This window comes from Theobroma cacao, chromosome 3 (genome assembly GCF_053813885.1).
Source record: "Theobroma cacao isolate CCN51 chromosome 3, ASM5381388v1, whole genome shotgun sequence".
Lineage (NCBI taxonomy): Eukaryota > Viridiplantae > Streptophyta > Magnoliopsida > Malvales > Malvaceae > Theobroma > Theobroma cacao.
In genome coordinates this window covers 726,009-741,210 of record NC_142641.1, presented here as the reverse complement: position 1 = coordinate 741,210, position 15,202 = coordinate 726,009, and the positions used below count along the sequence as shown (strand labels likewise).

Here is a 15,202-nt window from a genome sequence, read left to right as displayed (position 1 = left end):
TCTGAGACAACCAATTCTTTCCAATGAGAAAGAAGATAGAACCATGTGAGCATATCTACAAAGTTCTTTCTCCATGACTCAACTTATTGGTTGATTGCTTTTTCAATGAATTTTAGGAAGTCCATAATGTGAAGTTGTATGCCAATGTGGTACCTATGGGTTAAGTACCAAAACATCCATTTTAATTCATCTAAAATTTCATGAACTCATAGTAAAAGGGATGGATAAAAGGGTATTTGGGATGAAGTTCGGATGATTTTAGGATAAGTCCTCCATATTTTATGAAAACTTCAATTTTGTATTCAAAAATCATTTGATCAGTTTTTTGGTGGAATGTTCCTTCTTGAACTAACCTAAGGACTTCAGGAGGATAATCGGGTTGAAGGTTTGGGGCTATTAGGATAGAGGAGGAATGAGTTCCTTTAATGTGTGTTCTTGGTTCAGGTGTGAAAGTGGGTTGTTTTGCTTTTAGCTAAGTTAGAGGTCTTGGGTTAAACATCAAGATTTTTTGTTCTTGAAAATTCCTGAATAGGAAGTCTGCAAGATGATTTTTCTTTCCTTAGATGTGTTTAGTGTCAAAAGAGTATTTTGAAAACCATTCTGTCCACCTTAGCAGCTGAGGATGAGGAACTGTCTTTTGTTTGAACTTGAGCATTTGAAGGAATGATGACATGTCCATTCCGACCAAAAAATGGTGGCCTATAAGGTGAAATTCAAATTTTGTGATGGTTTTTTGACTATAAGGATCTCCTTGAAAGTGAAATGATAATGTATTTCTGAATATGAAAACTTTGCACTCTTGAATACACAAAGATTTCTTTTGCCTTGTTTTTCTTCAAGAAGAATTGCTCCCCAATATTTATCACTGGTATCTGTCTGTAAGATCCTTTTTCCATCAGAAGGTATTTGCAATGGTTACAAATTTTGCATCATTTGCTTGAGATCTTGTATTGCTCTTGACTGGGCTGATCCCTATTCTAAAGGGTCTTTTTTGAACATTTTTGTCAAAGAATTTGTCCATTTTAAAAGTTTAGGGATGAAATCTCTAAGATAATTTACTATTTCGAGAAATTGCTGAACATGCTTTTTTGTAAGATTCTGATATGGGAATTTTAACAATTTTTGTGAGATGCGGGTCAGGCTTGTACTTTCCTTGAAGAATATGCATTCCAAGAAAGCTTATTTCTGGCTTGAATATCTGCATTTTTTGTTCTGAAAGCGTGATACCATATCAAAAAATAAGGTATGAGAATCTTTGAAGGAGATGAAGATGACTTTGCTCTATGGGATTGAACAGAAGAATGTCATCGATGTAAATGAGGCCGAGTCAAGGATGGGTTCAAAGATTTCGATCATGGCCTTTTGAAATAGTGATGGTGCAGTTTTGAGCCCAAATGGTAGAACAGTCCATTGGTAGTGGTGGTTTGGTATGCAAACTCCTGTCTTGGGCCTGTCTTCATAATGGATTCCCAATTGCCAAAACCTTGCCTTCAAGTCGAATTTTGAGAAAAATCTTACTTGAGAAAGGTTGTCATCAAGTAGAAAATGATTAAGCGGTTGGTAGTTAACAAACTTAAAAAACAACAATTAATGTCTTGCATTAACTATTAGCATTTGAAACAAACCAAACAGATAGAATATGTACAATGCTTAGAATGCTCGCTGAAAACTATTCTACTGGGTTTCAGCTTGTGTTTAGTTCATCACAGAAGAGTTCAACTGAGTGTAGGCCCTGTAACCTACTATAAACCCATAACAGGAAGAAGGAATCATAAATAGGCTAGATAATACATCCAGTCCTAATCCTAAAGCAATTAGTAAAACATAAGTTTGCCCCATTAAGAGTCATCCAAAAACGTCATCTTGCAGTGACCTCAAGCTCTATGACTTATGTAAAAGTGGCCCTACAAGCCAATATGACTCATTTCAAATATGTCAAGCAAGAGGAAGAAAGCAACTCTATCATACACTATACACGGAGGAAACCAGAAAACAAAAGAAAAAAAATAAGAAAGATAGATAAGAAGTAGCTCCTCCACATCTACGGGCAACTAACAGTGTTTGTGTGTGACAGGCTTTCTTCCTTTCTAATTCTAAGGAATAAACTGAAAGGAACAAAGCAATTATAGTAAACATAAAAGTTTAGCCATGGTAAGTAATAGATTAAAAAATGGAAAGTCTCAAATAAAAATATGCTCTAAAGAATGTCTAACAAGAATTTTATTCTCTTCATTCCACTTAACCAAAAGTATGGTAAAAACTTTGGAACAAGAGCTGTATTCTCTTCATTCAGCATGCAGTTTTGGCCTAATTTTTTATTGAGTAATCTTGTCAACATACCAAATCAAAATTACCAAGCAATAGATCTTATCTCACCCTGATGATGCTAGATGCAGCTGGTATCTCTCAAGTCTCATAATTATTAAACTAATCTACGAGACACTTTGCCAATGCATGTTTCTATGACTCAATAGAAAACCTAAAAAATGAGAATCATATTTCAGAATACCAAATTAAAAGAACATGAGATTATTGATTCCATGCAGAACATGTAGGAAAAAGTAAGAAATAAGCAAAAACTTACCAAAAGTAGCTTTCCCCAATTGCCCACATATAAGCTCATTATTCCAAGCATAAACAAATCCGTCGTCATGGGACATTGTTTCTACTTCTATTTCCTTATTCCCAATCCTTTTCATAATCTTCTTAGAGTAGTTCCTCTCTTTAACAATAAGAGTCAAGTAGACTTTCACACTTGCATGTGGGCATAATAGAACACTAAACAATTGCTACCAGTACAAAGCTCTATTGGCTGCATCACAACAATAGAATTCAATAAAAAATAGAGAAGCATATAGCAAAAGTACTACAAAAAGGTATCAACATTTACCTTAAGTAATGCTAGAGTCGGCAAATTTATAAGATCCATGCCATCACCCATATAGGAGCATATAAGTGAAAAAGCTGCACGGTCATAGAAAGTATCCTTCCTTGTAATGAGAAAAGAAGATGTTAAAAAATCTTGAATGGAAGCAACCAAAATTTCTCCATTTTTTGGCGCGCATAAATTATTTTGCACCTGGAAACACAAACAACAACTCATAAGAAATTTTCAGATTTATCTAAATTTTCAAGAAAAGGGGTCCAGTAACAGTTCATAGGTTCATTTCTGAACATGTATCCTATCATACCATTATCATTACTGCGATATTATGGTTCATTAGTGGAAAAACATTTTAAAGACCAGTAATACATATCAATTTGAAGCAAGCTGAGTTGGAATTCAAAAAAACTAAATGCATATGACATCCACAGGCACAATTCCTAAGATAATATGATATAAAAGAATTTACCCCCACCAACATGAATGCCTCTGTTTGAGCCTCTTCTGTTTGCGGGACATGCATGTTCATTTCATCACCATCAAAATCAGCATTATATGGGTTACAAACTGACTCATTGAATCGCAATGTTCTGCACGGCATGATTCTTGCTTGCACACATGGCATGAGGAATATGATCAACGACATTAATGCTTTTTCTGCATACATAACAATTAAAAACAACATTAATACTTTTAATGGAAAATTAAAAAATCCAAAATCGAAAAATGAGAGAAATACAATTAAAAAAGAGTGTGAGTGTCACATTTTTCGTGGCCTGACATCTTTTATGTATGGTCGTTTCGTAAACACTATATCCTGTGATTTTTGCTGCATTTTCGATCAAAAACGAAGAATTTTGAGGGAAAAAAAAGGAAAAGAAATGGAGAAACGAAAGTGTTTAGGGGCTGGGAAAGTGAGGGTTTTAGCCTAAGTTTTTAGGTAGAATGAAATACTAAAATGAACTTGGGAGCTCTTTTTTGTAACTGTTTCTGTGAAATTTGGGCTGGGCTAGTTCAAGTTGGGTCGGGTTGTGTCGAGAAATATAATATATAAAAAGAATCCAAAAGCGGTGTCTCGAAACTATTTTATGACTCATAGTACAATATGCAAGGCAATGCATATTTCTTGGATATTGAATCTATTGTAAAAGACAGTAGTGATGGAACATGTGAAAAAGAGACACAAGATATTTATAACAAAAATTAAGACTTTTGATTAAAACACCACTGAATTTGAGTATGGAAAAAAGTAGTCAAAGGAATCAGTAATAACCCGAGGCCAGAAACTTGGAACATTCTAAACCGACTTTGTCAGGCTTCAATAATTCAAATTACTTCTGCACAAATAAATTTAATTTATTGATGGATCTCCTAGTGAAAAGTATAAATAATAATAAAGCAATAAAACAGATTATTAGAAAATGTATTGCATGCTTACCTCTGTATAACTTTGAGTATTCCAGTGCCTATTTGCATTGGGATTCCTATGATGATGCACTCAGTAACTCCCTTAATCTTGTCATCCCTCCCGTTAACAGTAGTATTGTGATCAGCTGTTCTCTTAAATGAAGCCAGCATCAATATACTCTTGTTCAATTTTTGGATACCAAATCTTGTGATGCCAAGAACTTCCCCCTGATACAATAATAATGTAAATGCAGTTATACATTGTCCTAAAAACATTATGTACACAAAACCAGAGGTCCAAAACATAATCTAGATTTTCATTATAGGAAAGAAAAATGGAAGAGAAAAACTAATTTTCATTTTTATTTTCCAAGTGACAACAGGCAATGAATGTCAATGAAAAACCAACCCTAAATGTCATCACATCTGCTAGAAGCATCATATGGCGTCTGTCTTTAGTCATTCCATGATGTTCCATAGTTTGTGCTATCTCATCGATTATGCATTTTCTTACAGCTTCAATTCCCAATATCTGCTCCATTTCCATTACATGGTTATTCCATGTCCTCCGTCCATCAACTCCTTAAATGCCCATAACTACTTGGAGCCCCATGCTGAAAACATGCGCAAGACATTTCTAACAGTTAGGAAAAAATAGCTCTCGAAAAGTAGGAAATGGTGAAGGATGCAATAATTTTTGTAACAATAATAAACATCACACAAGCAAAACGTGTTTAAAGAACTATCCATCAACATGTTAAATTCCATTTTTTCTGCTTTCATCTCCTTCCATGCCCTTTCATTTTGCTGCTAGAATTTAATTGTTCCATCACTTAACTCAGATTATAAAAGTTTATATTCCTTCATCATATTCAATTTGTACATCCAATGCCTCATTGAGCTCAAGGTAATTACACATAAGTACACCACATCAAGCAGCTCTCTGTTGTAGCCCTATTTCTCCTAACCATAAGAAATCTTATTTTCTTCTTTTGCACTTTGTGTAGTTTTTTTGGTTGTATTTTTTTCTTTCCTCGGTTCCCTTGTCCTATTAATGAGCAAGTGACTTTTTTTTTTTAAATTCTTGCAATTCTTTTTTCTTTTTGAGATAAAAATATAATCCTCACCCTTCCCCAGGAGAGGGTGATGGGCAAGGCTAAATTCACATACGTTGTAAGTTACAAAAGAATTATAAATTAGACATGATTGCCAAAATAAGTTAGCATCGATTTCTATCCATCATTTTATCCAAAATATACTATTTTACGGTATGCATACAGCACAAGTTGCAGGTTTGAGGCACATTAAAACTACTTCAAAGAGACAAACAGGGCAATTAGTTTTAATTACAGCAACAACAGTATGAAACCTATGGAATCTAGCAAAAACCATACTAACCCATTAAGATCTTTTTGTCTTGAAGTAGTTTTAATTAGTATGTTTTCACTAATTAAGATCTTATGTATTAAAGATCTTTTTGTCATGATATTGTTGCATGTGGGTGAGTGCCATGCATGGTTTTCTTGCTCCAAAAGGTTATGACTCCATTGTTGGGTGAGTTCCACGTTATGCATGTTAGAATTTACTTTTAACTGTAAATTTTGTGAATTTTGCAGTAAGAAGGCGTGGAAATGGCTAAGCAATCTGCTGAAGTTGTTGTTGAAGGACTGAAGAAGATTCTCATCAGGTTTCAGTATCCAATAATCGATTTATCTATCTAGAGAAAATAATATTACTTTTATTAACCAAGGTCTGAGAGTAGCAATTAATTGTAGGTAAGACTAAGAAAATTTTTATATGTTGGTTTCAGCCAGAAAGAAAGCCTGGATTAGAAGGTTCAAGGAAAAGTTGAGAGGCTTATTGTTGAGCTCTAAGGGAAAAGGCCTTCATTCGACCTAGATGCTTAAAGGATCAAAGATGGCTTTGGCTTCTTCAAGAAGAACATATATGAGTAAGATGTCAAACTTGGACTAGAATTCATCCCTGTATAGTTTTCAAACATTGCTTTGTCTTTTTGTCCAATTATTAAAGAAAAAATAAATAAATTTCTACCCTTTTTTATAGAAAAGCTGAAGTTTTTATTAATAAAATTGAATTTTTTCCATACAAATAAAAGACTTAAAGATCAAGTTTATGAATTCAGTTGTCTCGAAATTATTAATTACTAATAATAAATTTTGTTATCTTTATACGTTGATTTGATTATCTTATCTATTACTTTATGTATAATTTGAAAGATACATCGAATTTACTATCTTTTTGATAACATTCTACCTAGATGCATGCTTGAGAAGAACCAATAGTTCTAATTCTCATGGAAATTGGAAACAAGATGCGGTAGAGACTCAATTAATGGATAATGACACCAATTTTTCTGCTTTCTTGTAGCAAATATATTGAATGTTTCAGTGAACTTGCAGAAGGTCAACACCCAAGGGTAAATCACTTTCCAACCCAAAGTTCTTAATCAAAATTTGTTTCTATAATTTAAAAATGATTAATTAAGATTATGTAATACTAATTAATATATTAATTAATGTGTTGTTAATTCATTGTTCAGTTTTTGGTCTTTGCATGCTCGGATTCTCGAGTAAGCCCCTCAGTTGTTCTGAATTTCAAGCCAGGAGAAACCTTCAGTGGCCTCAATATTGCTCATATGGTTCCTCCATTTAACTAGGTTAATTTCCCAAACCTTTTGTATTGAAAAACAAAATTCTTTCTGTTGCACAGGATCCATTAACAATGACAAGTGCATAGCATACTTGAAGGATCTGATCTTATGACTGTATTGTAAATATTTTACTATAGTATCCCCTAGGAAAGAAGAGAGAATTTAGAAAGATATGTTTAAGATCATAAGAAGAGTTTTTGTTTTCTAGAACCGATCTTGTATTTTACATCGAATCCCTTCATATTTATAGATAAAGGGTCATATATAAGACAAACTAGTTGGATAAGTATGACAAACTTATCCAAGATTTGGACTTTTACAATACCTAGGTTTGGACTTTACAATACTTAGACTTGGACTTTTACAATATCTAGTCTTGAACTTTTACAGTATCTAGATTCAAACTTATCTGAGACTTGGAATGCTTTTACAAAATCTTACCTTTTATAGATAAGTCTTTATCATTAGTTATAATCAGTTTCTGGATCTGAGGTGAGGTTGAGTTCAATTATTTTCTGTTACTTTTTCTCTCTGCAGATATAATTGTGGATAGAGAAATCTTATGGGTCTTCATTACAATATCCTCCACATGTGTCACATGGTGATTTAGAGGATGTCGCCTTATCTTTTGATTGTGTTTTGAGAGAATGTGTGCTTTTGTTTTCTGGTGTTTCTATGGTGAGTTGTGCAATTTTATCTTCATCAATTTCTCCATAATCCCATGAATCTTGGAACCACTCGTGAGGGTCTGAGATCCCTTCATTGTATTCTTTTAATGCTTCCTTTATCTTCTCATGGTAGGATCCTAGTATCTTTAGAGAATAGCCCCATGACATCTCTGTCTCCAATGAGGGCCAGATATGATCTGGGATGATCCTGTTGTGTTGACAGATTCTTCTTTGAAACTTTCGGTATTGTTTATCAAGTTCTTTGATACTGCAAGAAAATGATTTATAAGTCCAGGCAAAGGAAATAGTACTGAGTTGAGTGGTTTTCCCATGAGTGAGAAAATATTATGGCTTATAAAGGATAAAGATGGTCATTTGGTTTTTCTTTTATGCTTCTGAAAGGACCAATTCTTTTTAGTGGGAGAGAGGATAAAACCATGTGAGCATATCTACAAAGTTTTTCCGTCATGGCTCAACCTCTTGGTTGATTGCCTTTTCAATGAATTCTAGAAAATCCATAATGTGGAGTTGTACGCCAATGTGGCACCTATGGGTTAAGTACCAAAACATCCATTTTAATTCGTATGGGAATTTCATGAACTAATGGCAAAAGGAATGGATAAAAGGGTATTTGGGATGAAGTCCGAGTGATTTTAGGATAAGTCCACCATATTTTCTGAAAACTTCAATTTGGTATTCATTGGAGACAAAGATGTCATGAGACTATATTTTAGAGATACCAAGACCCTACCATGATAAGATAAAGGAAGCATTAAAATAATACAATGAAATGATCCCAGACCCTCACTAGTGGTCCCAAGATCCATGAAATTATGAAAAAATTGATAAAGACAAAGTTGCACAACTTTTCATAAAAACACCAGAAGACAAACACACATTCTCTCAAAACACAGTCAAAAGATAAAGCTACATCCTCTAAATCACTATGCGACACATGTGGAGGATATTGTAATGAAGACCCAGAAGACTTCTCTCTCCACAATTATATCTGCAGAAAGAAAAAGCAACAAAAAATAATTGAATTTAACCTCACCTTAGATCTAGAAACTGACTATGACTAATGATAAAGACTTATCTATAAAAGTCAAGATTTTGTAAAAGCACTCCAAGTCTCGGATAAGTTTGAATCTAGATAATATAAAAGTCCAAGTCTAAGTATTGTAAAAGTCCAAGTCTAGGTATTGAAAAGTCCAAGTCTAGGATAAGTTTGTTATACTTATCCAACTAGTTTGTCTTATATATGACCCTTTGTCTATAAATATGAAAGGATTTGATGTAAAATACAAGATCGGTTCCAGAAAATAAAAACTCTTCTTATGATCTTAAACATGTCTTTCTAAATTCTCTCTTCTTTCCTAAGAGATACTATAGCAAAATATTTACAGTACAGTCATAAGATCAAATCCTTCAAGTATGCTTTGCACTTGCCATTGTTAATGGATCCTATGCAATAGAAAGAATTATGTTCTTCAATACAAAAGGTTGAGCAGTGAAGATGAATCCTTAGGTCTTATGAATTATACTGATAGATGAAAGGCCAGAGCCACCGTTAAAGCCAGGAGTGCCGTATTTGGCCAGTGCATATCTTCTATCTGTTATAATTCATTTGTACTTAAACCCCTTAATGAATCCATTTTTGGATTTTTCTGTAACAACGTAGGACAAGTTTTTGAGAATTTGGTGGTGGTTGCTTTTGAAAAGGTTTCTCTAATGGTACAAATTTTGTCCACTCAGGAAAAGAATATTTTACTAGATACTGGTATCTTCCACCTTGTCCTAAAGTTCCAACATGTGGATCTCCATCTTGGAATTTCTTGTACAATTCTCGATCTGAGCACTTTGGCTTGTTTTTTGACTTTTTCTTTTTCTTTTCTCTATCCATCTCATAGTTTGTTGCAAGGCCGTCTTCTTGACATCCTTCACATGTGCAATTAATACCCCATGGACAGTGGCTAGTGATGGGATCTGTGAAATGGAAAATTGGTTTGCCCATATGGTCAAAGCTTTTAATAAGCTTTTGTTTTGAACCTGGTTCTACTGTCTCTGTCTGTTTGATCATGAACATTGATGAAAAGACTGGTGGAGCAAAAGGTTCTTTCAAATGAGAATGGTTAAACTTGATTTCTATAGTTCCATCTGCTTTCTTAGTAAAATTGATTTTTGTGAACTGAATGGAAATTATGGCTTCTTGCAAATTTTCATAATTGGTGATCCATTTTTCTAGAAGAAGTTTGGCAAAGTCTTCTTTAGAGATTCTTTTGGGAACAAATGAGCAAATAAGAGCTTGTGATGTGTTTATGGTTAAAACCAGTGCATTATTTGAGCTTGTTTGGATTTTGGAAAGGTTAAATGCATGATCTTGAACTCTACAAACCATCTGGTAATGGAGTGTTGCTATAATAGTAGAAGGTATTTGTGGAGCTCCTATGATTTGGACTTGGACCTTTAAGGCAGACAGTAGGTTGGGGTCGTAAAAGGCCATAATATAATTTGGGAATAGTATCAAATCATTGGTAATGTTTATCGAGATCTGTCTTTTTGAAAGAACAACATTTTCTTTGGAAGAATTCTTTTCTTTGCAAGGCTCTAAGATCATCAGGATTTCCAAGAAAGTATCTATGAAGGATTTGAATTACCTAGCCAAAATCTTGAAGTACTAAAAACTACATCTGGTCTGCTTGATTAATAGTATCCCACCAATTTCTTAGGGTTCCCGTAAATCTTGAGACAAATTTCATCAGAATAATATAATAACTATCTTCTGATAGTCTTTTAGTTTTAAGCCAGGAGTGGAACTCTTGAAACCTTTCTGCCCATCGTGATGGAGGAATGTCATCAATTGTAAATGTTAACTTTGAAAAAGTAGGTGCTGCTGAGTTCTTGGGAACATGAATATGTGGGACTTCATCATCTACATCCATTTCTTCAACTTTTACACCAGCTCCTGTTATCATGAATTGTGAGGGATTTTGATATTCCTCAAAATTGTGAGAGAGTGTTGATGATTCTACGTTTGAGGATTCGTTTGAATGACATCCTGTAGTTTCAGAGGTTGTAGCAGAGGACAAAGTGTGGTGTTGCTATGCTGCAGGTTCTGTGGAGAAGATTTTTGGAACAGTGCTTTCAATGTATTTTTTTGAGAAAAGAAGGGAGGGAATTGTCCATTTTCATCATTATCGTCTTTGGGTCTGTTGTAGTATTCTTGGTTATTTCTGGTTTTTAGGGAAGTGGATCATTACCAATCATTGGTCTCTTCCCTTGGGCTTTCTCAGAGATAATTTCTAATTGAGCAACATCTTCTCGTTCCTTTTTGCTTTTGTGTTTTTCTTCTTCCTCTTTCTACTTCTTGAGTCTTTTGTAAAGGTTAAAAAGAGTGACCTGTGTGGACGGTGGTGGAAAATCAATTCTTGTGGCTGATGGTTCTTCAGGTGATGGTAGAGCTCTTGTATTTAATCCAAATGGATCATTGTGTTTTGGCGATGGAATTCTTTTGGTTTCTTGGAGGAGTTTTATCTGAGGTCTGAGCTTTTGTATTTCCAGCTTTTTCTATTCTTTATATAGTTGGAATGGAACACCTTGTTTAGGGACTTCTGTAGAGACTTGTCGAAGTCTTTTATGTAAAAGTCTAATCATATCATTGGCAGCTTTGGTGTTTTCATCCACCTTTTCCTTTATTTCTTGCACTTTGCCTTGAATGGTATCTACCTTGTGGTTGATTCTTTTCAAGACAGAATTTTGTGTAATTGTATTTTCAATTTGCCAGTTTAGTGTTGCTTCTGCAGCACTGATTTTGGTTGGTCTTCTCGTTGCATCTGTTTGAAGCAAGGTTGGGATTTTAGGTACATGTTTGAAGTCTTTTTGTACAAATTCCTCAAAAGGAGGAAAGTCTTGTTGATAAGAAGGATTTGTGGATTGGAACATGCAAATTTGAGAACTTGGTTGCGAGTTTTGTACAAGATGGTTCTGGCTTGAATATTCGATTTAATAATAAATACACATTTTTTCAATAAAAAATTATGATTTTTTATAGTTCCCATTACCTAATTAAATGGACATGTAAAACTAGAAAATTATTGCTAAAAATTTTTCATTTATGGGATTTGGAATCCACGTTTCTCCTAATATTGTTGATTGCTTTATTGCATAGCTGAGACACACCGAAATTGGCTCAGCCATTGAATATGTTGTTAAAGCTCTTAAGGTGAAACATCTACACATTAAAATTCAACTCGTGTTCATTTCTCTTTACTTTTCCACTCCCTTTCCTCCCTAGTTTTCTTCGTCATTTTAGAAAATTCTGCATAACAAATGGAAAGAATTAAAGTAAAAAAAAAACATTTATAAGTAGAAAACATCCTAGTCATTGGACACAGTCGTTGTGGTGGGATAAAGAGGCTTATGAAGCTTCCGGACGAGAGTTATACTTAGTAAGCCTATGAACTCCAATTTTTTGTTTTGAAAAATCAAACAATTTTTTGTCAAATAAAAGGATTGAATTCTTATTTGTCTAACTTCATCTAACTTGAGCTATGCAGTGACTTCACAGATCAGTGGGTGCAAATTGGTTTGCCAGCAAAGATCAAGGTCCTGGAAGAGGCTAATCATCTGCCATTTGAAGAACAATGCAGGCTGTGTGAAAAGGTAAAATCACAAGCTGCCCCAACATGTTTCTGTCATCAAATTGAGCAAGGATATGTTCCATGGCAGACCATCTAATTAACAGAAAAGAAATCAATCCACAAATTGTGATGCAAGAATCAATGAAGAACTCGATGGCAAATCTGCTGACTTATCCATTTTAGAGAAATGCAGTGGTGAGTGTGATGCAGACGCATCAAGAATTCTATTTTATTTTCGTTAGCTTAGGATTTTATTTTCTTTATTTTGTTTAGTTTGAGATTCTTTTTCCTATCTTTATTAGAATTTTAGTACTTTAAGTCTTTATGTAGGATTAAGATTACTATTTGATTATGATTTATCTTAACTATTATAAGTACGTGATCTTAGATAGAAGATTATTATTATCATCTTTTGTTATTTTGAATATTTATTAAAGAGATTTCTTTAAAAAATCTAATTATCTTTCTATTGTTACAACACAATCAACCCTATTCTAGCCCTAATTGTTAAGTTTTAATTACTCTAAATCTTTCGGCTACATCAGAGTGGAACTCTGACAATGAGGGGAGGTTATTATGATTTTGTGAATGGAACTTTTGAGCAATGAAAGATGTGGACAGAACCAATGCCTCCAATGCCTATGCCCTTCTAAAAATATTTACAAGTTTTAGACAGTGAAGTCTCATCTAGAGACACAAATTAAACTTGTATGAATAAGGTAGAGAAGCCATTGTGAGCTTAGTTTGCTCTTAAAATAAGTTGTATTTGTTCTAGTCTTTCACTTTCTTCATTTCACTTGCTTGATCAATTGATTACCTCACTCTGTCTCGTTTCTTTTCATTTTCTTAGAACAAAGTTGGGTAATTAAAACAAGCATAATCAAAGTCCATTAGAATCTGGATGAAATGCTGAGGCCTATCAGCTGAGACGAAAACTAGACTGTCACTATTTCTATTGGGGTTCCATTCAAGCTACAATCCCAGCGCAAGCTTCCACAATTAATATATGCTTGTTGTACAACATCTGCAGCAATGGATTTCTAAAATTAGAACCATTTATCTATCCTACACATACAATTTTTTTTCTTCTTTTTTCCCCTTTAATTGCTGCCAATTTCTCACTTTATCCAAGACCCAGAACTTCCTTTTTCATATAATTCAGCTTACAAGACCGCTTCCAAGTAAGGAAATTCATGTAAAAAACTTGTGTTTAATTCTACGTTAATAGAATGTCAAAATTATCAACTTTACAGACCACAAAAACTAAAAAAAAAAAAAAAAAAACTTGAAGAAAAAGGAGAACGTAATAGAGAAAATCAGACCTGGAGTAGTTTGGGGTTTATTTTCGGTGGAATAGGGAGGAGCAGGGGACTGAGTCGTCGCCGTAACAAGCTCACTGAGTTAGAAAGAGAAAAAAGTTACTCAGGCGAGTATAAAACAAAGCAGAATCAATAGTAACAGAAAGGGTTGAAGTCGAAAACCAAAGGTGATTCGAGAAAACAAAGCTTACAAGGTTGGTGACGACAGATGATACGAACAGAAAGAGTCAGAAGATATGGGTTTTGCTTATTTCGATGCTGCTGCCGCTATCATCTTCTCACCATTTATTTTATTCCAACAACCTCAAGCTCAATCTCATCTTCTTCCTCGTCGCTGGTGGTTTTGGGCCTTGTGATTGCTAGTACGTAAGCTGGGGGAAAGAAAAGGAGGCCGCCAAAGATTTTGTCCGGAATCGGATGGTATGATTTCTTACTGCCTTTGGTTACTTGGATTGGGCTTCCTTTTTTCGCCTAAAGTCTATACTCACTTTTTTGACAATGAGTATTTAATTAATTTAATCGATTCAATTTTAATTAATTAAAATTTTATAAATAATTAAATTGATTAAATTATAATTAAAGTTTGAAAATAATCAAAATCAACTTATCTCGATCAGTTTTAACTATTTCGGTGATTAGGGTTTTTTTTTATTATGAGAAGGGATTTCGATTGTATTTTTTGAATTTATAACATGATATAATTTGAATAATCTAAATAGAATTTATAGCATAAAGATGATATTAAAGGATTTAATTTGGATAGATAATATTAAAATAAATCTTAATCTTAATCTACTGTAATCTATATTCATATTTAAATATACTTAATTAAATTTAAAAATTCAAATCAAATTACATATTTATGTCTAGTCTATTAGACTGTTCGACTTATCTAACCTAATTTAAACTCTTGAATAGTAACATAATAGACATTTACACATACATTCATAACAATACTCACTTTTTGGGACTTTGTAGCTTTCTCCTTTATGCTAAAATCTGTACTCACTTTTTTTGGGCTTTATACTTATGGGTCAAAGGAGAAAGAAAGGTCCTCAAATTTGGTTATTTAATCAATATTCAATATTCTGGATTTAATTTTAAATTTTTGAAAGTCAAATTAGCTAAAATCTTATACAAAATAATCGAAAGCGAATTATAACTAAAAATTAAAACTAATCGAAACCAACTTATCTAGATTAGTTTTAACTATTTTAGGGACTAGGGTTTTTTTTGGATATGAGAGATGTTTTTGAGGTTTATTTGTAAATTATTAATAATATATATAATTATACTTAAAACTATTATTAGTGATTGGTTTTTCAATACCAAAAATCGAATGGGCTCTTATAACCTATTAATATAGAAATGAAAAAAACTAATATGAAATTAATTTTGATCGATTATTTCGAATTTGAATTGATTAATACTCATCCTTACAAACCTTGGGTCGAATTAGAATGAGTGTAATTGGATCATCTAGCCTAGCTAAAAAAGGGGCTGATGTTTGGGCCCAATCCAACAACTTTGGGTCAGGATTCCTTTGCTTGGATATAGTATTAGTGATAATGGCATGTAAATATAGAGCTTAATTATCATTTCTTTTGTGAAAA

The 15,202-nt window shown here is 33.4% G+C and overlaps 1 protein-coding gene and 1 pseudogene across 7 annotated transcripts; one reads left to right on the top strand and one right to left on the bottom strand.

Moving 5' to 3' along the window:
* Positions 1–1,148: 1,148 nt before the first annotated feature.
* On the bottom strand, positions 1,149–14,040 carry LOC18603901 (DNA-directed RNA polymerase III subunit 1-like). 7 transcript variants are annotated; one of them, XR_016025418.1, is made up of 8 exons: positions 13,781–14,037; positions 13,593–13,666; positions 4,701–4,905; positions 4,323–4,519; positions 3,354–3,541; positions 2,891–3,079; positions 2,585–2,812; positions 1,149–2,105 (listed from the first exon to the last, which is right to left on the bottom strand). XR_016025418.1 is itself a non-coding variant. In XM_088804828.1 (7 exons), the coding sequence occupies exons 5-7, from the start codon at positions 3,528–3,530 to the stop codon at positions 2,750–2,752; spliced, it is 429 nt and encodes a 142-aa protein (XP_088660954.1). In that variant the 5' UTR covers positions 3,531–3,541; positions 4,323–4,519; positions 4,701–4,905; positions 13,593–13,666; positions 13,781–14,037; the 3' UTR covers positions 1,149–2,749. The 7 variants fall into 7 exon arrangements, 3 of the variants coding, with proteins under 3 accessions (XP_088660954.1, XP_088660955.1, XP_017973131.1); XR_001927155.2 differs by having other exon boundaries at positions 1,149–1,904; XR_001927156.2 differs by having other exon boundaries at positions 1,149–1,742.
* Positions 5,914–12,923, top strand: LOC18603903 (carbonic anhydrase 2-like; annotated as a pseudogene).
* Positions 14,041–15,202: the final 1,162 nt, after the last annotated feature.

Excerpts from the sequence above, each read along its gene's own strand:
- LOC18603901 (XM_088804828.1), bottom strand. The coding sequence starts at position 3,530 with ATGTCGTTGATCATATTCCTCATGCCATGTGTGCAAGCAAGAATCATG. Across the intron at positions 3,080-3,353 it reads AGGCATTCATGTTGGTGGGG|GTGCAAAATAATTTATGCGC; the intron begins GTAAATTCTTTT and ends TTGTGTTTCCAG. Across the intron at positions 2,813-2,890 it reads CGACTCTAGCATTACTTAAG|CCAATAGAGCTTTGTACTGG; the intron begins GTAAATGTTGAT and ends GTTGTGATGCAG.